The following is a 22677-nucleotide window of genomic DNA, read 5'->3' on the forward strand; positions in this document are numbered from 1 at the left end:
GTCTACAATTGGATTAGCTGTTTTATAAAATAGATCTTTCACCCTAGCCAGTTTGGCTCAGCAGATAGAGCATTTGCCTGCAGACTGAAAGGTCCCAGGTTCTATTCCGGTCAAAGGCACATACCTCCTCAGTTTTAGGCTCAATCCCCATGGGTGGAGGCAAACAGATTGACGAAACACTTGTTTCTCTCTCTGTGTCTCTTCCCCTCTCTTCCACCCTCTCTAAAAATCAATGGAAAAAATAACCTTGGGTGAGGATTAACAAAAAACAAACAAAAATAGACCTTTCAAAACAACAACTCTAACGCCAGACTTCATGCAGTATTCTCTCCAGGGCGAGACAAACAAATAAGAAGCAATCTAGAGAGCGAACATCTAGGCGTTGTTTGCATCCTATATGATGTAGTGCATAAATTACATCTTTGTATAGCTTGACATATTTTCACATTACCACCTTTTATTTCAGAGCATTGGGGAGTCGACGATGCCTGTTGTGCTAAATCAGCTGCTGCCCCTGATTAAGCCTTCAAATCAAAGGACCAACGATGACTACAGCCCAGAAGAGCTGTTGGTCCTCTTCATATACATTTATTCGGTCACTGGAGAGTTCACAGAGGACAAAGACCTGGCTGAAACAGAAGAAAAAGTGAAGAAAGCACTGGCTCAAGTCTTATGTAAGGAGTCTGAGTTGTCGCCTTTGCTGCAAAAAATCACAGGTGAGTGCTTGACAAAGATATGAGACATAAACATCAGTGATACAGAAAACAGGTTTTTTTTTTTAAAAAAAAAATTAATCTCAGCCTTGGCTGGTGTGGCTCAGTTGGTTGCAGCGTCGTCCCTATACAAAGGTGGCAGGTTCGATTCCCGGTCAGGGCACATTCCCAGGTTGCAGGGGATATTTCTCTTTCACATCGATGTTTCTCACTCTTTCTCCCTTCTTCTCTCTAAAATCAATAATAAAATAAAAATAGTAATAGCCATTTCAGGAAGAGGATGTAGTCATGTTATTTGGAATGGTTTGGAATTTCATAAGATCTGATGGATGCTAGCTAGCCTTTAGGATCAGAGGTTCTCACTGCAGCATATTTTTTTTCCAGTCGTGCAAGTGAAATGGCTTCAAGTTACTTGTCAGAATTCATATTCCTTAGAGCCATATCCTTGTTAAATTAGCAAAATACTCATAAGGCCTAATATCTTAAAAGAGAATATAAAGTGTGGTGAATCCTACTCAAAGGGTTTTTGTTGACTTATTCTCTTTGGTATTGTCATTTAAAACTTTAAAAAAATGTTTTTTAAGATATTATACAATCTGTAGGATTAAAAAGTTGCCATATTCCAGAGCGGTTTCCCATTTTGATTTCTCATATTTCATTTTGAATCTGAATTAATTAATCAGTACCCAAACATCCTAGTAAAGTAGACTATGTTAATTGGGGAGAAATATAAAATTAAATATCATAAAATCTAACTTTTCACTTCTTGTAAGAACTGTGATATCTCCCAGAGAGACATTCATTTATTTTATTCTGTATCAAATTCAATATTTTTATTTTTATTTTCTGTAAACTCCAGTATCATTTACAGAAATTAATATGGACTGAGCCTGGTTCTGTTTGAAAGTCAGATGTTATTAAAACTTACCCATAAAATTTAAATGCTTTAAAAACGTGGCGAGTTTCCATTCGCTAATGGATGTGTGTGTAGGTGTGTGTAGACCTCTCGGTTCAGGAAGGCTCTGCTGAGGCAGCAGTGTATCTGCCAGCTTTTCATTCTGTCCCCTGTTGCTCCTCCCTGGGGGGCATCCATGTTGCTCCCACGCATGTGTGTGCTCCTTCTTACCCACTGCTGACCTTTCCTATGTGTGGTTGTGGAAAATGAAACTCTGATGCAATGGAAACCCAATCAAGTTTCCACAGAAATGAGCCGTTTCCTTGCTTAGTGTAGAACCTGTTTGCCAACTTAAAATCTATTTAAGGAAAACGTGTGGAATTTGTTCCCATTTCATTTAGGTACAGCATTAGATGTGATTACTTGTGTTTGGCTGTAGACGAGTACTGAAGCTTTAATATGGTTTATACAGTGCTAAGAACAGTGATTGATTAAGAGTAAAATTGAATGCTACGAGAATTTAATTGGAGGTTATTCTTCAAATGTGTAATTTCAGAAATAGACAACAAAGATGGTGTGTTTTAGCTGAGGCTATTTGGATAGCTTTTCTGTAACCTTACTAGTTCCTTTATTAGTTTGGGAATTGAAGTCATGCTGTATAAGTATTCATTTAATATTTGCTTGAGGTGTTTATTGACCTAGCATTTCATTCTTTATTAGTTTCTATATTTATGATTGCTCAGGATATTGCCTTTGCTTGCTTTTAACTGTGATTTCACATTTTAAAACACTTCTGTACATGCATGTTTGTGTTAGGAAAATTTGTATGTGTAGCAGTTGAAGAATTAAGAATTTGTGGAATTTTAGTATATTTAACATTTTTAGAGACACCATATTTTGTAATACTGAGTATACATTTCTCCCTGGATTAACTTTGCATATACAGCTTAAACTGGATGGATAAGATATGGTATGGTACTTAAATTTGACTCCAGTGAACTTACCAGTGAAACACACATGCACTAATCAATCTCTGTGCACACCAAAAAGACTGGACTTCTGAAGATAGACTTTGACTTTGTCGGTTAGACAACCCCTCGTTAAATAGGTGGTAAAGTTGTGTCCTGAGAAGTAGAGTTCATGTTTGCAGCTAGTTGCTGAGGAGAATGTTTAATCTGTACCACATGATAACAGGTAATAGAGTAGTGTTGCAGGTGTCGTGACTCAGTCTTGAGGAACAGGATGTGATACTCACTATGAACTGGAAGAATCAAATTGCTTTCAAATGTGCTTATTGTGGAACTAGGTTAGCCTGGCTTTTTACCATGAACTTGCCCACAGGGTTGTGCTTATGTTATTCTAACTTAGTCTAGGCTTATTTGTTACTGGGTGGCAGAATTTATTTTATCCCTTGTGCACATGTTGTGGTTGATGAAGAGCTGGTTAAAAAGTATTATTGAAAATAAGCAATAAATCAATATAAGAATTCTACTTTTTATAAAATGCTATAATTTTACTACCCTTAACTGTTGATAGGATCAAGAGAGCAACACTATTTCTGCACTTAAAAACCTAAGCAGGTTATCATCACCCAATTGCTGAGTGATAGAGCCAGGATTTGAATCCTGGTGTTCAGGATGTAGAGCCCACGTCTTTAAACACAAAATTCTACACCTGCTGCGATCTCACTTCTATAACATCTGCATTTATTATAGTCTCTCACTTAGACTTGCTTACACTTATTGTGTTATGCCATGCATGCTCCACCATTCCACCATGTTCTTGTTTTCTGAACAGTGAATTAACATTTGGTTAATATTTTAGATATTGGTTGTGCACTTGAATCTGTCTATAATAGCTACTTATAGATGTTTCTGTATACCTTCCTATTTTAATGCATGTATCCTCTTTATTTCTGCATTGCTATAAAGAAATTAAATTATCATTTCTAGTCATTGAAATCTATTAGTTGTCTAACTTTACTAAGACAGGACTAAGCAAACTTAAATTTTGTTATTTCAATAATATCTCTTGACAATAATTGCTTTTTATGTAAAATTCATATTTCCTTTTGTATGTTATCAATAAATATGTAATTTAATTTTGACAATTTCTTTTCTTTCTCCTTATTCTTCCCTTTATGGAAAGGACAATGAAAAATTGTAATTGGCAAATCAAAACAAAACTTCAGCATGATCAATGGCAACCTACTACTTTCTTTTTAATAGTTACTTTTTGGGAGAGTGGTAGGCAAAAACTCTCTTTTTCTACTTACACAAAAGAATAAGGGTTGGCTCTCTGGATGTCAACAATGGGAGCTGAAGAAAGAAAATTGGTGTGGCCTAAATATGTCCTTTAATGTCGTTCTTTCTGAGTCTTGCTAAGTTCAAAGAGGGAATCAGTTTCCATATACATTAGTGTTTGCATGGCAATCATAAGAGAAAACAAAGGAAAACCATTTGAACTGTTTTTAGATAATGAACTCAAAATGCTAATTTTCAAGATCTATACAGACTTGGAATGGCATCCTACAGAACGCATAGGGCTCAGAGGCAGAAATCCTTGATTCAGAAGTCCTGGCTCTGCCATTTCCTAGCAGTGTGTGTTATGGGACAAATCGCCCATCTTTGATAATAATAAACATGAGTGCCACTCATGATTTTTTTGAGAACAAAACAATGTTATGAGTGTGAGCTAATTTTTGATCCATGTAGTATTGTTAATAGGTCATTTTTCCCCTTGATGTTATTATTTTGATAGCATCTAGTTGTCATATAGGGCAGTGCATTGTGATGCACACAGGCAGTGAGAATGTTTGCGTAGTATACTGAGGCAAATAGGCAGAACTCTTGTGGACAGAGGCAACTATCCCTGGGGGCTCTGGCCACTCTAGGCCCTACCAGTTGACCTGTGAACTCAAGTGAAGCAACAGTTTGCCACACCTGGAACCTATTAGGGGCAAATCAGTGTGCTAAGATTGGTTGGTCAGAAGGCTCTGGAATCAGAAGCAAAGACAAACAAAACTTGCATATGGACTTTAATGTCCCAAACTATTTTGGAAAAATTTCTTTTTGGTAAACAATTTTTATATAACTCGTGGATTTATTTTCCCGAATTTTTATATTATCTTTAAAGAAAAGGTCAATAGGGGTTAGATATGTGGGAAAATATAAGACTTAGAGCAAAAGGTTCACTGTTCCATGTGTGCTTTATACATCACCCATACACTTAAGTATTATTTGTCACATATGAATATGCAAATATCTGTGGTGCTATTGTGATTTATAATATATAAATTCATTTAAAGGTATTGCTGAGGTTATAGAATTTTTCTTTTGTATCTTTCAATTTACAGATACCAAAAGCATAATTACATGGTATCCCCATACTTTACAAATGTTTGAAACGATGGGTTACAATAGGAGTTTCAAATTCAAGTGCATATAAGGACCAGCAAGTAATATAAATAAGTAAAATGGGTTAGGTTTTAGAAAAACAACTGTGAAAATTCTATATAATAAAAGTCTAATATCCTAAGTGTCCAGTTGTCAGGTGACCAGTCAATTGTTCAACCAATCAAAGCATAACATGCTAATGATATGCCATGGCTGCTCAACCGCTTGCTATGACATGCACTGACCATGAGGGGGCAGATGCTCTGGCTGGTAGGTTAGCTTGCTGCTGGGGTCTGGCTGATTGGGACTGAGCGAGATTGACTGGACATGCCCTAGAGCCCTCCCTCGGTCCCTTTCCAGCCCCAGTCGTGCAACCAGCGGGGTCCCTTGGCCTGGCCTGCGCCCTCTCATAATCCAAGATCCCTTGGGAGATGTCAGAGAGCTTGTTTTGGCCTGATCCCACCGGCCAGGCCCCTTGGGAGGGCACCAGATGCAGGGCTCATGGCTGGTGAGTGCTGCTGTGGCAGCGCGAGCCTCTCCTGATCAGTACTAATTGGGCGTGAGCCTGCAGGAGGTGCAGTGGGGCCAGGATGAGTGGCAGCGGCAGGTGGTGTTGGACTATGGGTTTCAGCCTGATCCCCACAGGCCACCCTAAGGATCCCCATCCACGCACGAATTTGTGCACCAGGCCTCTAGTACAATAATAATTAGCAAAGGATATTTAGTCTTAAAGAAGGAGGCAATAGGGAGTGGTGGGGACTGTGTCAAACTGGGAATTCTCTAATTGTTGCCAGGAGAACATGAATCTGAGGTTGCCACTCTATAATAAATCAAGCCCTGGCCAGTGTGGCTTAGTTGGTTGGGCATCATACCATACACAAAAAGGTTGCTGGTTTGGTTTCCAACCAGGGCACCCGTAGTCGGCAGATGAAAGAGAGAGAAATCAGAAATCTGAATTTTTTAAATTTAAAATTAATTTTTAAAAATTGGCTCATTTTTCTAAAACACTGTATGAGTCAAAAATGTTACTGAAGGCCAGAATGCAGCCCGTGGGTTTCCAGGTTGTAATTTTTATATGAGATACTGCCTCAGGTATTGATTACAAAGGGAAGCCTTTGAATTTCTACTCTAGGACTTCCTAGAAATCTGAAAGATCTCCAGGTGGATTAAATGATACTGTACAGTTTTATCAGAGGCCAAAGGAAGGGACCTAGTGACCTCCTTTTTTGACTTCTTTTAACTAAAGGAAAAAAATCACCTTTGTTTAAAAGCTAATCTGGCATAAATTTACCGGTGAGGCAGCATAGGCTTTCTTTCCAAATAGATTCTGTAAAGATACCATCTAAGTGGAAGGAGACTTCTCACAGAATTCTATTGGACAGAAAGTCCTAGGAGGCAGTTTGAGTTTAATAAAAGGAAGATGTCTCAGGAAAATAAAGCCAGCCAAAAAGCCGGACTCACCCCCGCGAGGAGCTTCCCTTCACAAGGAGCAGACACTGGGACTAAGGCATTGGCACTGAAATGTGAAAAGTTAAATTTTGAGGAAGGGATGGTACATAAGTTCTCCTCAAATTCTGGATGGTATTTTTCTAGCTAGATCTATAGCTGTGCTTCCTTATTTGTGTAATTCCTCAAACTTTGGCTTAAAATAATGGCCAGATTCTTGTTACTCTCACTGGAATAATCAGTATATCACACACTGATTTAAATAAAATATATAAATTGCCATCATTTTAAAAATCATATTTCCGTTTTTAAAGTATTGATTTTGAGCCATTTTGTTTCCTAAGCTTTACTTCTCTATTCCTTCTCATGTGTCCATTGCCCTGTGCCCTGCCCACATTAACCACATATAACAATGGGGAAAGGCAGGTCCCTTGTGGAAAGTGCCATTCCTAAAGACACAGGGAAGGAAAGCATAGTCTGGTGAGCTCTCAGCTGGAGTTCACTTGCATTCCCAAATAGATGTCTAACAGACGAAAGTCTCTTTATCAATTTCAAATGAGGAAGGAGTTGAGCATTTGTTTTCAATAGGTTGTGCAAGGCAGCTAGCTCATGATATTTTAAGTTCTGCTTTACAATGGAAAACATGCATGCACCCTTATCCATATAAAACAAAGCCACATTCTATAGCCAAGGATAAAAACCTATTGCAATAATTTGTTTATGACAGCTTTCTTCTTTTGAAAAGATCAAGTAATCATAGACCATATAAATTATTATTGCTCTTCGTGGCTGCCTCTTTATTATAAAAACTTGCATCTCCATTAGCACAAGACATAGACATTTTGTTTATTATGTTAGTAGAGGTATGTTTTTCAAACAAAGCTTTTTTCATAGTTGGCCAAGTACTTTTCCTAGCCTTATAGAAAGTTAGTGTTCTTAGTAAAGTATGAAGTACTTCCAAATAGAAAATTGTAAAAGATGAGGAGCTAATACGAATTTCTCCTTGTATGCTTCCTTCACTCCATCACCTCTGCATTCTTTCCTCATCTCACAGCTTTTCCTCAGTAATTCATCAAATTCAGAATATGCACTTTTGCAGATTTTTGCTCCTAAGGGCACTATTCCGGCTGAAAAACGGTTTTCAAGATTTCACAAATCTTTCCCTCGAGAAGTTGTTCTTTAGACCTTGAACATTCCTATTGGCTGGTGATGTGGTAAGGAGTGCTCCTAAAAGTGCATCACCAGTCTTCATGTTACCCACACTTGAACAAAAGTTTTAGCTCCTTATAGTAAGTGACAGTGTACAAAATCATGACTGTAGAATCTACGCACTCGGCTGAAGGAGGACTTCAGGATGTAGGGAAAATTCATTTCAGAAGGGAGTCTGTCTCATCTCTTGGTTCTAATTTATGAGCTTTCAGTTATTGCGGCATTCAGTATTAGACTTTTTATTAGGAATACACCTTCACTTCACATCTCAGATTTCTTGTTCCAGGGCTGCCAAAGCAGAGCAAAACAAAACAAAATCCATACTGTTGTTTTACATTATGGTTTGCAACACTGTTTGGAATAAATAGGGTGTATTTTTTACCCTCTAGATTTCTAAGATTTCTGCTGGAAACTCTGATGAAGAACATATGTCTGCCCTAAATCACTCCCGTGAGAAATGTTGGAACTGTTACATTTAGTTTTACTGTCCAGCATATTAAAATAGTTCACCACAGCACATATTACAAAAAGCCATATCAAGTGAAGTTTAAAATATTTAGTTCATATTTAAAATATATCACAAACTGTGAAGACAGATATTTAGAGCTGCCTATTATGGTGGCAAACTAGTTAAGTAATTTTGCTAACATATTAAGGGGTCACTACAAATTACTTTCTCAAGTACTTAATTTTTCCATGCCATATCATTAGAATGTCATTCTTAACTAAGACACTGGAATGCATTTTCTTGCACTGATATTTTTATGTGCAAAATGCATAAGAAAGATTGTCTATATCACTTAATTTTGTGTCTACACATGATGCCAATAATCATAATTATGTGGGTGACAGAGATTAATTATTGCTGATTCTTAACTGCATATTAGATGTTATATAAATGTCTCAGTCAAGAAAAAGAAGAAATGGATTGCATAAATACAGGGTAGTTTTCTTTTTTTCATATATATATATATTTTATTGATTTTTCACAGAGAGGAAGAGAGAGGGATAGAGAGTTAGAAACATTGATGAGAATCATCGATCAGCTGCCTCTTGCACACCCCCTACTGGGGATGTGCCCACAACCAAGGTACATGCCCTTGACCAGAATCCCACCCGGGACCTTTCAGTCTGCAGGCCATCGCTCTATCCACTGAGCCAAACCAGTTTCGGCAGGGTAGTTTTCTTAACTGCATAGCTATAGGCCAGTAGGAGAGATGGGGTCTGATTGAAAAGTGGGGAGGGGACCTTATTTCTACTCCTAAATATGCCTCTAGATATGTAACCTGAATGTAAGTCACTTGGCTTGCTTCTCTCAGGATCCTCCACCTAAAATGGAATTTTAGGTGAATCTAAGGTCCCTTTTTTCTCTTCCATTCAATGGTCCTAGTATACTAACCTGACTCAGTATACTTCCTTTATTCCCTATTTCTAAGTCTTCCTCAACACCCCTTTGTCTAAGCTCTTCCTCAACACCCCTCTGTCTTTTTCAGGATGCCCGTTTTCTTCCCAGAAGGGAAGCAATGGAGTCATTGACTCAACTTCACCCCCTGTAGCCCATCCCTACTGGAATTCCCTTGGAGATTCTGTTTACATCTCCCCAAAGACGCTTCTTCATTCTCAGGCACACACTGGCCTGTGGACTTCTCTCAGCATCCCTGACTCCACACCTACCCACTCATTCATCCTGCCTACTGATGGATGCCAGCCAAACATTCTTAAATTTAATATGCTATTTCCTATACTTTAAGGATTTTCCTCCACTATTACAGTCATGTAGTCTCATTGTAAAAAATTTGGAAATGTAAAGAACAGTGTAGAGGCCATATATAAATTTCATTTTATTGAGTACCTATGAAAAACAGATATATGCTACTGATGGTCTTTTTTTCTCTCCTACCAAATTATTTATTTTATTCTTAATAATTTGAAATCAGAGCACTTGGATTATTAAGGTGATTAATACTTAGCCATATATTCTGCTGATGTTTTCCACGTTGGCATTTGCCTTTCATATTTGCTCATACAGAGAAGGTCAGAGACGCGGCTGTATTTAGGAGAGCAAGGGCAAGGCCTCCAACAGTGTGATCAGGACTCTGCATCCCAGATTTTCTGCCTTCTAAGTATGACCTCATTTTCTCCTATCACAGCTGCCTCTGTGTGACCTCTCATCTTTCCAGGCCATTCCTGGCTTATGTCATTCCAGATTAGCAACCCAGGGGGAAAAATAATCTTTTTTCTTCTAGGGGTTGTAGATCAATCCTAGGAAATGAAGCTGACTTTCAGTCACTGTTGCCAGGAGAAATGAAGGTCCCTTTGACCAAGAAGAGTCATGAGTGTTCACCACTCAAGGTCAAGTCACCTTTCGTCACTATAGTCATCATATACTGTTTGATCCCCTTTATGCAGATATACAGATGATGTATTATAACACTAGAACATATATAAATGTATTAACTAATGTCACCCCATAAATTCAATAAAATCTAAAATAAATAAACTAATTTTTTAAAGGATGAATCATGAGCCCCCTGCTGTTTGTTGTGTGGCAGGAGGCAGGAAGGTGTGGGGCAGTGATCTGAAGCAATGGGCAGTGGGCTGTGACTGACAGCCCATCATTGCCACTTAGAATAGAGGTAGGAGTGATTCCACAATGGAAGGGATACTAGCATACAAAAGCGAGATATGTCCATCAGGAGAACATTCACTAATCAACCAGTTATATATATATTATTTTATTGATTTTCCACAGAGAAGAAGGAAGAGGGATAGAGAGCTAGAAATGTCGATGAGAGAGAAACATCAACCAGCTGCCTGCTGCACACCCCCTACCGAGGATGTGCCCGCAACCAATGTACATGCCCTTGACCGGAATCGAACCTGGGATCTTTCAGTCCGCAGACCGACGCTCTATCCACTGAGCCAAACCAGTTTTGGCCAGTTTTATATTTTAACATTAAGAAAATACATCTTTCCTTTCTTGAGTTTAATATTATACCTGTGAATGGATGAAGATGTCATTGATAACTGCTTCAAGAGCAGGTATGGTTAGGCCTAAAATAACTGTCTGGAATTGTCACGAATGTTAGAAAACAGCTTTAGAGCAACTGTCCATTAAAGTAATCCTTAAAATTAAAGCTGCTATCACCATGTGGATGCCCCTCAACACTCAAGTAACAGTAACTGTGCCTGTCAGGCAGAACTGTGTAATCTATAATAATAAAAGGGTAATATGCTAATTAGACTGGACATCCTTTCGGAATTGCTGCTGTAAGGGCCAGCGAGACTGTTGGGGCTGCTGCCTCGGCCCTCAGAGCCCCTTGCACGAATTTCATGCATCGGGCCTCTAGTTATATATAATCCTGTGACTGTAAGCTTTAAAAGGGCAGGGACTGTCATTTGGGTGGATTTTAAAGCTCCATCCGTGTTTATATGTTCCTTAAAATATTTTTAGTCAGATTTTCCCTGATTACAGAAATTTTACTTGCATATTGTAGAATACTTGAAAGACCTTTTTGCTCTTTAACAAACACAGAAAAAAAAAAATAAAAATTACCTGTGAGCCCACCACCCAGGGAAAACTACTGTTAGTATTTTGATGTATATTTGATGATCTACTTACTGATAAGTAGAAACTCGGATCCCATGTATGCTTCCCAAGCAAAGGTTTCAGGTGGGATTTTGTGTTAAATGTGTCCACAGTTTCTCTAGTAAGGTCATAGTGCTAGAATAAAGAGGCGCAGGTGTATTGTCTTCATCAGGGTTTTAAAGCTAATATTGGAAAGGAAGTTGTTGGGCATGTTAGTGCTGAATCCGTGTTCCAGGAACTGGGAGACATTATCCTCAAAAGAAAAATCAGAATATAAAGCAGGATCTGCTAAGGCTAAAAAGAGGGCCGTTAGGACCTCGGGTAGGAGGAAAAACATTCAGGGATAAGCAGTGCAGGTACTAAAATTGCAGCCAAAGAAAATTAAAAAGAGACACAAAGGGCCCTAGGCTTTGACTTGCATTATTTTATTATGTGAGAATAGAAGATTAACATTTAAAAAGCCAGAAGGAGAACATATGTGCACAACAACAGTGATATCTCTGTGTAATATTTTAAAATGCAGTTCTAAAGGTAACCAAGGATGTAATTCCCACAGAAGCCTGACATGTCTGCCTTCGTGTAGTGCCTGTTTATTCTGTTCTTAGCACCTGGACTGAATTGGTCCCAAACGAAATTGTAATTTTCACCAAACTGTTTACAAAATGAAGCCCCCCTTCTTCTTTTTTTTTGTTTCTTTTTTCATTTTAAACACAAGACATATGCCTGCACCTTTTCGTCAGGCTCTTGAGTTGTTGCCAACCCGACAGAGAACCATCTGGAGTAGAAACTGATATGGTGCAGTCTTCGTGAACAGTTTATATTTTCCAGCATGCAACATGGCTAGGGTTTTAATTTTAGAAGCTGTGGTTTTGTCCAAACTCTACTCTGAAATAATTGGACTCTTTATTTCCTTATTTTTGTTGTGGTGGTGAAGAAAAAAACAGTTAAATCCGATCTGTTTTTGTGGTTTTTTTAACGCAGTGATGTCAGATTCAGCGTTTCTATTTGGTACAAATCACCACCTTGCAAAGAATTCAGTCTTTGGCCAAGAAAGGCTTGTTTTCCAGGTTAAAATGTGATTGGATACTTTTTAAACTGGGAATACACACCCTTTCTGTCAAAGCAGAGGCACAATGCGCCAAGCAAACAATAACGCTAGTCATAGTTCCCAGTGTTTTGGTCAGCTCTTTGATGTACCAGACGTGGAGTACATGTTTTCCTCTATCAAAAGAAGTTAGAACACTTGAAATGTTATTCTTAGAAACAAATCACACAACGTCAATTTATTCTGTAATTGTATCTTTGATATTTTTTGTAAACTTTAATCTCTAGCTTGCTTTCCCCTTCTCCCCTTCCTCTTTCCTCACTCCTAATCTCACACTTCTGTGAGAAAACCAGTCACCTTGGGAGTTGCACACCATATTCTTGATTATTTCAAGTTGTTCTCCCTGAGAATGCAGAAGCCCAGACTAAAATGACATCACCGGAGATGAGTCCAGCCTTTTATTTTAGAGAGGGATATTAATGACTTTTGACTTTAGAGTGATTATAGCATTTCAGAGCAGCAGCCCTTCCAGATATTAGAATGGAAGTGTTGAAGCTGTTCTATATCCCGGCAGCTCCACACAGAGCCTAGAACAGAACAAAAACCACCAGGGTGTATTTGTTGGAGCTTTTTGTAGGGTAGTACAAACAAAAAGGAAAATGTCGAATTCCTAATTACTTCCTTATTGTTGTTATCTTTATAGTTCTTTCTTGAGCCAATTTATGCCTACATGTATTTTAAATTCAGATTCAATATATGAAAAATCAGGGGGAAATTCTGGGAACATAGGTACACTTACTGGCTTTTTATTGTGTGTTTCTTTAAAGGACATCCATGGCTCTTGTTTTGCAGTTGGGCAGTGAAAAACAGTATTTTGCTTAAAATAATAGAATAGCAAAAATGGACATGATCAGGCTGAAAAAAATCTGGGCCATTCCTCTCCAGGGTGGGAGGAACTAGAAGCCATTGCCAGATAGTGTGCTACACCCACACGTCCTGTCTGGACAAAACGAAGCATCCTCTGCACTGGACTGCACAGGTGTGAACCGTGTCATGTTTCTATGCTCACCTCTCACTCTGGAGGACTTTTTATTCTCTCATGTCCTTTGTTCAAGCCACAGGCTTTTCAGTTCCTTAAATACCGTATGCTCCCACCACACTCGAGGTCCTTGCACAAGTAGTTCTGTCCAACGAACTCCCCACCCTACCCAATAACTCCCTTTGGAGCTCAGTTCAGACCACACATCCTGGAGTTGGCCTCCTCCAACTCTCCATACTAGCTCAGTTCCCTCCATGCCCATCAGGTGCAGAAAGTGAACAATTCATTGTGTATTTGTGTGATAATTTGATTAGTCTCTGCCTTCCCTTCCAGACCATAAACTCCGTGAGTTTTGCTCACCATTGCTTCTCAAGCCCTGCTCATGCTTGGGGGCACATGGAAGGCTCTTGATAAGTATTTATTGAGTGAATGAGAGAATCAGAATGTTCCAGCTCCGCTTCAGTGTTCAATATGACACTCTGCAACAGGGCAAATATGTTGCAGCTTTACCAGAGTAACCTTTTTTGGCCTAAAATGAATGAGAAAATTGTATAATGTTAGTGAAGAAAAAGGCGATTGAAAAAGGCTTTAAATCCAGGTAAATAATATGTTTAAGAACCCTTCTGTTTTTCTCCTCAGAGCTTAAATAATTTAACTTTCATCTCTACAATAAAATATTTTCCAATAATACTATTTTTATTCTTAATATACATTCCTTGCTCCTCCCTTTCCCCCCAATTCTTAACCTATAAAACTCTCACCTGTTCGTTAGGATGCAAGTCAAATGTCACTGCCTTTCTTATTCCCTCTCTAATTATCCCAACCCAAAGTGAACCCTGTGCCTCAGTATTGATTTGTGAAAATCTTGGGCACCTACGTGGTATTTGTGTTGTCTCATATGCTAAATATTTGTACATGTGTGTTCTCCCTAGCTGGTGATTTTGGGTAAGTTACTTAATCTCTCTTTACCTCCACTACTCCGTCTTTAAAAAGGGGATATAATAGTACCTAGCTCAGGAGATTGCCCTATATAGCACTTAGCTATGCATAGCTTCTACTGTTGTTTGTTACCTCTTCTATTACATTAAACTCCTGTGGGCAGCAACTATTTATTATTCACGTTAATATTCCTGGATTTCATTTTAAAATTGTGGTGCTGAATGAAGGTAGGGATAAATAGTGGGTTTTGACATTTTCATGATGTTCTTCACTTTTCTCTATTCCTAGACTTTGTTGAATGGAGGTTAGATTGACAGTTCACCCTTTTGGGGGTCTGGAACTAGTTCTGAGATGTTTACATGGTGAAAGAAGAATTTGATCATGATTACTATTTTCTGTAAAATCTTACCTTATGAAACTATTTGCTGTATTGCAGAAAACTGTTTCTTCTACTCCTGATAAGCCAAATGCTACAAACAAGACACCATTGCCTAGGCAGTACATCTAGGTGTTCTTCCCCAGTCCCACTTAGAAAATAAATCTAGGCATTGACACTCTCATTTTTCTTTCACACATACATATCTGGAATGGAAATATATTTTTAACTTCGTTAGAAAAGGACATTTAAGCTATGCATACGTGAGATGAACTTACTTTCTTATATTTCTTTTCTCTGAGGAAAGTCTTATAGGTTGAGTTGAGTTGGGTTATCACCTGACCCACAGCTTTCGTTGGTCCAGCCATGGGAAGTTGGGTTGTCAGATGCCAGTGCATTTGCCTACATGGCAAGAAGAGCCCTGACAGACTTGTTCTCTCTCTTTCTCAAATACTAACGCCATGCTCCCAGCACACCACCTGTCACTAATAGATTTAATATTTATTGTTTGCCAAAAATATCTGGACACAGCATCAAAACCATCTTGTAAGATGATGTAGCTCACTGGCCTCGTAGCCTAAATGACATGGAAACATGTTGGGCCCTTTAATAGGACGAAGCCTTCCCTGGCAATGTTCTGTTCCAGTAAGCTCATCACTGGGTGCATGGAGCCTTTGGTCTCCAGCTCCCACGATGGGGATCCTTATTTTTTTATTTTTAATTTCTTAACTGCATTTTTAAAATTTATTCAAAGCCATATTAAAAATAGGATTTCATTGTACTTCCCATCCACTCTACAATCCAGTTACCAAAGGTTTTGTTTAACATTTCGGTAATTTAACATTTTACATTGAACTGCAATACCAGGCATTTAACTTATTTAGTATACCTTTTATTTATTTCACAGAGCATTTTAAGCCATACAAATAAAACATAATTAGGAAATCAAGAATGTGTAAATATAAAAAAAGTATAAACATAAAAATACAGGTCATAAAATACAGTTTAGATGTTCACCTCTCTGCTTTTAAGAAGCAAAAGTAAATAAAGGAGAATCACTTACACATTTTACAACTTTATAAAATATTAAAAAGTATCAGGTGGTATAAAAACATTTTTATTACTAAACCCTTAAAAAGTTATTCATATGACTGAGTATGACATTTAGTATGGTTGAGCATGACTCAGAAAAATAAATTTTCAACAAATTAAGATAATATAGCCCATGTACTCAAGTTCTGAGAGGTTCAGCTTGACCCATCGAAAGGCAGGAGGGGGATTTTTAGGGTTAGGGTTACTACAGATGTGTCTTTTGGGTTCTTTCCTACAGTGGTTTCCAACAACTGTTCTGCAAGCCAGTTGTAGCATACAGCTTTGCAGGTTCTACCCAGACCTACCAGATCAGAAAGTTGAGGGGTCAGGTCTGGGTATTCATATGGAACTGGAGTAGTGTATTCTATCTGGGGCCCGCTTGATCAGGCATGGGAGGGGCTTTCCCTGGAGACCTCACCCCACTTGAGGTACCCAGACCTCATACTCTCTTCTGGAACACCAAGGTCCCAGGCCATGGAATGGAATAGGAATTGTCCACTTGGAGTGGGTCAGTTGCCAGAGTCTTAGGTATCAATGAGCATCGTCTCTTACAGACACTCAGCTGGCGACTTGCTGGCCATGTCTGTCACTGCCCATCACTTATCTATTAAATACAGGAGCTAGAATTCAAACTGAGGCCCATCTGAGGCCAAAGCCAGCGTTTTTCATCTCTGCATGGTGTTGGGTATTAATTTTGGACTGAGCAGCTCTACCTACTCCTCCCACCTACTTATTCTGTCTGTTTCTCATTGTTTATTGTGACACAGCTGTTCCATTTAGTGGCTGAAGTTCTTGCCAGAATAGGGTTCGTAGGGGACTCTTTCTCGGCAAGTGAGCTGGAGCTTGTCAGCATGTCATGCTTCAGAAGTCAGAATCCAGGATTTTTTTCCCCTTTAGATTTTTTAAAAACTTAGCTTTCTTGTTGAAAGTATTACAGATGTCCCCTTTGTTTATTTCTTTGTTTGTGTTTGTTTTTTTCCATTGACCTCCTCCACCCCGCTCCTGCTCCTCCCAGGCCTTCTCCACTCTATTGCTTGTGTCCTTGGGCTATACATCTAAACATATAACTTCTCCTGTTAATCACTTTCCGCCATTAGATTTCATCCCTTTAGATTTTTTTTTATTTTTTTATTTTTTTTTGGCACCAAACTAACTGAGTCTTGGGAAGTTATTCCTTAGGTTATCCCATTAGGCAAAGAATATGATGTGATGATAGCAGCTGAAATACTAAAAGCCACAACACACTTTGGAAAAGAAGACAAGAAAAATGAGAGCAATCTTGGTAGCTGCTTATATTAGTGGTCTTGATTAATGCCTCCTTTTAAAAAAGTCAAATTGCTAATGCATCTCTAATCACTGTAGCAGTCATAACCAATTAGCTGTGTTTATGTAATATGAAACAGTGTGCAGGCAGGGCTGGCTGGAATGTCACTTTCTTCCACGAAAGGAGTCATGATTACAGGCCTTGCCGCGTCTGTCTCTACCTAGCTTTTGCAGGACACTATTCTGATTGTGACCAGGTCACAGCATAGCGCTCAGTCAGCTCTGCCAGCAGTTCACAGAGTCGTTCCCTGTGGACGTGTTAGGGACCCAAAGGAGCTGCCCATGACAGCCTTCTCCCAGGCCAGGCTGCCTCTTTCCTACAACCCCTTGGAGGCACACTGGATTGCAGACTCATCCCAGCAAGCCTTAGCTGTTCCGTGGTCCTGTTTTGTTTGCCTACACATGGTTTGTGAAAACTTTCCATTGTAAGCCAAAGCAGAATAGAGAGACTTCCCGTAAACAGATGAGTTTTTTCCAAGAAAAATGTGAAGAATTGATTGGAGCTGAGTGGCAGCTGCCCCTCAGAAGGGGCCATGTTCTCCAGCAAGCCCCAGCATCTAGCCCTCACTTCCTCCTTTTGTATTACCTGTGGCCTCTGCCCTACCCTCACCGCCATGTTCTTCCTTCACCTCAACCTAATATAACAACCTGAAACTGTTATATTAGTTATCATTAAACTAATGGTTAAATTACATCAACTGTAATTTAAATAAAAAATTTTTAAAAGAGGAAAAAAAGAGCTCAATAACTACTGCCATTAAAAACAGAACAGAACAGGCAGCAGTTCTGATCAACTCGGAAATGGTCCACTTTATCATTGTGCCACTTTTTATAAACAGGAAGTTGAGATCCACACATTTCTGTGTCCTGAGAGATCCAGAAATGTATCCAGGGCAGGATGTGGCGTGTAGTAGCCACTTGGAAGACATCTGCTAAATGATAGAATCTGTGACTAGGAGTCCCAGGTGCTTGGGGACTTGGGGTCATTTGTTTGGCTGGAAGAAGAGACATCATGGGGCAGTTTGGAAATATTTTTTAAAAAATATATATTTTATTGATTTTTTTACAGAGAGGAAGGGAGAGGGACAGAGAGCTAGAAACATCGATGAGAGAGAAACACCGACCAGCTGCCTCCTGCACCCCGCCCCCCCACACCAGGGATGTGCCCGCAACCAAGGTACATGCCCTTGACCGGAATCGAACCTGGGACCCTCCAGTCCGCAGGGCGATGCTCTCTCCACTGAGCCAAACCAGTTTCGGCCAGTTTGGGAATATTAATGGCACTCTTTAAATACATGCAGAGATTGGATGATAGGTAGACATTTTTCAGTTTTCATAAAATATTGGACTTTATTTTTATTTTGTGATGAGATACCTTGGCCACTTAATACTGAAGCCCTTTGGGAGACATTACACTTTAGTGACCTTATAAAATTTCAACAAATTATTTTTGTTCTCATTTATGCAAAAAATCCTCTTGGGTTGGATTGGATATGACAGTCTCTCTAAACTGATACTGGCTCTTTGTCCCAGTGTGGAGCTATGACACAGGGGCTGCATTTCAAGGCCCTGTCACCCCTGGCTCTCTGGGACCCAGAGACCTTGAGTGTTAATCATGACCCCTTATTTTGTTCATAGCACCCGGCTCTGCCTACCAGGCCAAATGCAAGTTATTAGTGCCCCATCTCAGGGGTTTAGGACTGGGGTTCTACAGGCTACCTGGGTTGGAATCCTACTTCTGATACCTGTTCACTGGATGGCCCTGCAAGTTTGCTATCATTTCTGTATATCAATTTTCTCATCTGAAAATAGATATCCTGATAGCACCTACACCATAGCATTGCTAGGACAGTGGCTGGCACATTGTGAGTGCTCAGTACTGATGGCTGCTGTGTTGGTGGTGGTAGTGACAGAGGCAGTAATACCTGTTTTAAATTATAAATATAGCCACAAAAAAAAAAAAAAAAAAGCGGGGGAAGGTAGACTATAGCCATTAAGAACATTTTTGTGATTTAGTTTTATAGTTTAATAGTTGAGAATTACAAGGTCTTTTTTTTTTTTCTTCTTCTTTCTATAAGACTGTAAAATGATTGGATACTTTTTCCCCTCTTTATGTAGGATCAAGCTTGATTTGATTAAACAAGAACCTTTCGGTTATACTTACAAGGGGCCCATGGCTTCCCTAGTCACAAGCAGATGAGGCCTCTGTGAGGGGAGACCATTATCTCCCCATAGAAATTACTGTTCTGTAAAACCCACTTTTCTCTCACTCTGACAGCGATGGAAGGAACGCAAGACTGGTTTCTACGTGCGCTCCTCACAGGGAAGGCCAGCTTTGGAATGTGGTGTGATGTCACTGCCGATTGGGCGCTGGGTCTGGGTTTCATCTGGGTTGTTGCAATCCCTCAATTTATCTGTTTTCCACAGGGAATTACGGCACTCCGCAGGGGGTTGGAAGAATCTGAAATGAAAGCATACTTTATTGGTAAGACATGCCTGTCCCAAACACTGGCAGTCCTCACCAGATTAACAGTGCATGTTAACCTGAAGGAGCTATTTTTTTCCGTTAGCCATCAAACCACAGGACTTTTAAATTGCCTACAAGTCTCTCCTTGTAGTTCATCCCCTTTCTTTGGACAGAACCTCAATTTCAGGGGGCGATGTAAACTAAATGCTTGAGTTGGGCCATTTCTTCCCAGTTACTTAAAGTTTCCTTTCAGGTCTACACCAGGAGAAAGTGCATCTCCGTCACAGTTGGCTTTTGATATGGATGCCAAAAGCCTTCCATCAGGGGGGAGAAAAAGAATGCCTTGCAGATTATAAGGAAAAAGTGCAGTGTGCTGTTGAAAAGAGAGCTGAAGGAGGTGTGGAAGGAAGACTCTGAGTCTGGATTGAAAGTGTTCTTGCCACCGAAACCGGTTTGGCTCAGTGGATAGAGCGTCGGTCTGCAGACTGAAAGGTCCCAGGTTCAATTCTGGTCAAGGACATGTACCTTGGTTGCGGGTACATCTCCGGTGGGGTTTGTGCAGGAGGCAACTGGTCAATGTTTCTCTCTCATTGATGTTTCTAGCTCTCTATCCCTCTCCTTTCCTCTCTGTGAAAAATCAAATATATTAAAAAAAGAAAAAGAAAAAAAAAAAAGTAAGTGTTCTTGCCAGTGAGGTCTGTGACCTTGGCTGTTCTTTCCTGTCAGTTTCTTCCTCTGGGAAGGGGAATCACAGTACCAGCCTTACACGGAGCTGGGAGGATGAATGCCTGGCCTGCCCATAGGGAGCACTCAGTAAATAGTATGCGATCCTTATTACTGTTACTATTAACATGCCTTCCTCTAACCGAACCTGGGAGAAAATTCTACTGATTCGAGTTATGAGATCTCATGTCTTCAAAGCATTTGGAATCACTTCTTTTCTGACAGAAATATTTGAATTAGCTCTCTCTTTGGGATCGCATCTCATTTCAGATTTTACTGATCACCAAACATCTTGGTCTATCTAATCAATAACAACACTCCACAGATGGAGAGAGGCCGTCACTGATATGAGTCATATTATTTGGTTTTAACCCTGGTGGACTGTGAGCTGCTCCAGCTGTTCATGTCATCAGTCACCCCTTGTTGACTGAGTGCCTGGTATGTCCCGGCAGGAGTGGTTCTGGGGTACAGTGGCAAACATCAGAAAGCCCCTCCCTGCACAAGCTTGTGTTTCAGTGGCAGTATCATTCCTACTCATGCTTATGCCCTACTCATCCTGCATGGTACCTGGCATGCAGTAAGTACTCAATAAATATCAGGCAGTTTGGGGAACTGAGTGGAACTTACTGAAACAAAAGTCCAATGTGCCCTTTCTGGGAAGTTTCCTTTAAAGAAAAAAAATAATAATTTAAGGTTTTTCCATGAAAGAGCCACCTTGTCTTTATGGATTATTTGTTAACAATCTCCATCAGTCTGGTTGGACAGAAAAATACATCTAGCTGATTACTGCCTTCTTGCTGTTTGAAGAAGCCCTTCGCTGTGATCCCATTTATAAAAAATTAGCTGTGGTGTTTGTTTTGTTACAAGAGGTTTAACAGAAATACAAACCAAAGTTGGTGGACTTGCTTTTGAACTGTCAGTCTCATATTTAGGTGCCAGTAATAAAATAAAAGATGAAAATATTAATGTAACTGCCTTTCCTTTGCTTAATTTCCTTTCATAGTACCCCTCTACCCCCAACATCAGTATTAGTCTAGCTTTAGTAAAGATACTGCGATGAGAGTACATGTCTGCTTTCTCTTTGGCTTCTTATAATGATTGATGATCTCTCTATCTCTGATTGACATTCATTAATCTGCCCTCTGGGAATCAGATGAAAGTAAAACTTATACCATTACCATGTATGTGGGAAATCATAGCATAGACCTGCAGTAAAAGAACAGGTTCACAATGTATTTTTTTTTTTTTAATTTAAAGATTCCCAGCCGAAACTGGTTTGGCTCAGTGGATAGTGCATCGGTCTGTGGACTGAAAGGTCCCAGGTTTGATTCTGGTCAAAGGCATATACATTGGTTGCGGGCACATCCCTGGTAGGGGATGTGCAGGAGGCAGCTGGTTGATATTTCTCTCTGATGGATGTTTCTAACTCTTTATCCCTCTTCCTTCCTCTCTGTAAAAAATCAATAAAATATATATTTTTAAAAATTTAAAGATTCCCTGTTCCAATCTTTTCTTCTTCAAGTTAATGTTACCATCTTTTCTAGCTTTTCCTTGAATGGCATGCTTCTAAGAATAACTATATAGACTATTTTCTTTTTCTTATGCTCCAATTTGTCTACTCATCTGTTTTCCTTTTATTTTTTAATCTATTCGATAATTTCAGTTTTTTAATTGTGTTTAGACCCTTAACTTTTATTGTAATTATTGAATTATTTAAATGTGTTTAGACCATTTACATTTATTATAATTATTGAAGTGTTAGGTCTACCATTTTATTATTTGTTTTCTGTTCTTTGTGTTTTTTTATTCTGTTTTTACTTTTCTCCCTTCTTTTGGTTTAAACATTTTTTAGTATTTTATTTTAATTTTTATGGGAATTTTTTATTCAAAGAAATTTACAAATCTTTCTATATATATATTTTTTTGTCTCTTTTAGGTTCTTGTCTCTGAAAACCTAATAAAGAATTTTTAGAATTCTTTATTAGGTTTTTATTTTGCATATATATTTGCAAATATTTCCTTCTAATTTATGGTCTTTTGACTTTGCATACAGTGTTTTTGCCTTGCATTTTTTTTAGATAGTCAAATATGTCAATTCTTTTTTTATTGCATCTGGATTTTGGGTCATATTTAGGAAACTTTTTAAAATTTTCATGTTATAGAAGAATGATAGAGGAATTCCACACATTTAAAAAATTAATTGCATAATTGACTTTTAAAATATCGGATCAGTTTGGAGTTTGCATATACAGATAGCATGAAGAATAGATCAAAGTATATCATTTTAAAATGATTATCCATTGTTCCAACATCATATATTAAAAAGCCCATCTTTGCCCTCACATTTTGAGGGCAAATTTGAATCATATTTCCATCTGGGATCAGGTCACTTTCTGGATTTGCTGTTCTGATTCATTGATCTTTCT

General features: G+C 38.9%; 1 protein-coding gene across 2 annotated transcripts in view; it reads left to right on the forward strand.

The window, feature by feature from the left end:
* The window catches only part of SCFD2 (sec1 family domain containing 2), a 304493-nt gene that overhangs the window by 105061 nt on the left and 176755 nt on the right, over nt 1-22677 (forward strand). For both annotated transcript variants that reach the window (XM_045572663.1, XM_036416500.2), the window contains exon 5: nt 467-716. In XM_045572663.1, the coding sequence (XP_045428619.1) occupies nt 467-716 (250 nt within the window). The remainder of the gene's footprint in view (nt 1-466; nt 717-22677) is intronic.

Source organism: Pipistrellus kuhlii, unplaced genomic scaffold (genome assembly GCF_014108245.1).
Source record: "Pipistrellus kuhlii isolate mPipKuh1 unplaced genomic scaffold, mPipKuh1.p scaffold_m20_p_1, whole genome shotgun sequence".
Lineage (NCBI taxonomy): Eukaryota > Metazoa > Chordata > Mammalia > Chiroptera > Vespertilionidae > Pipistrellus > Pipistrellus kuhlii.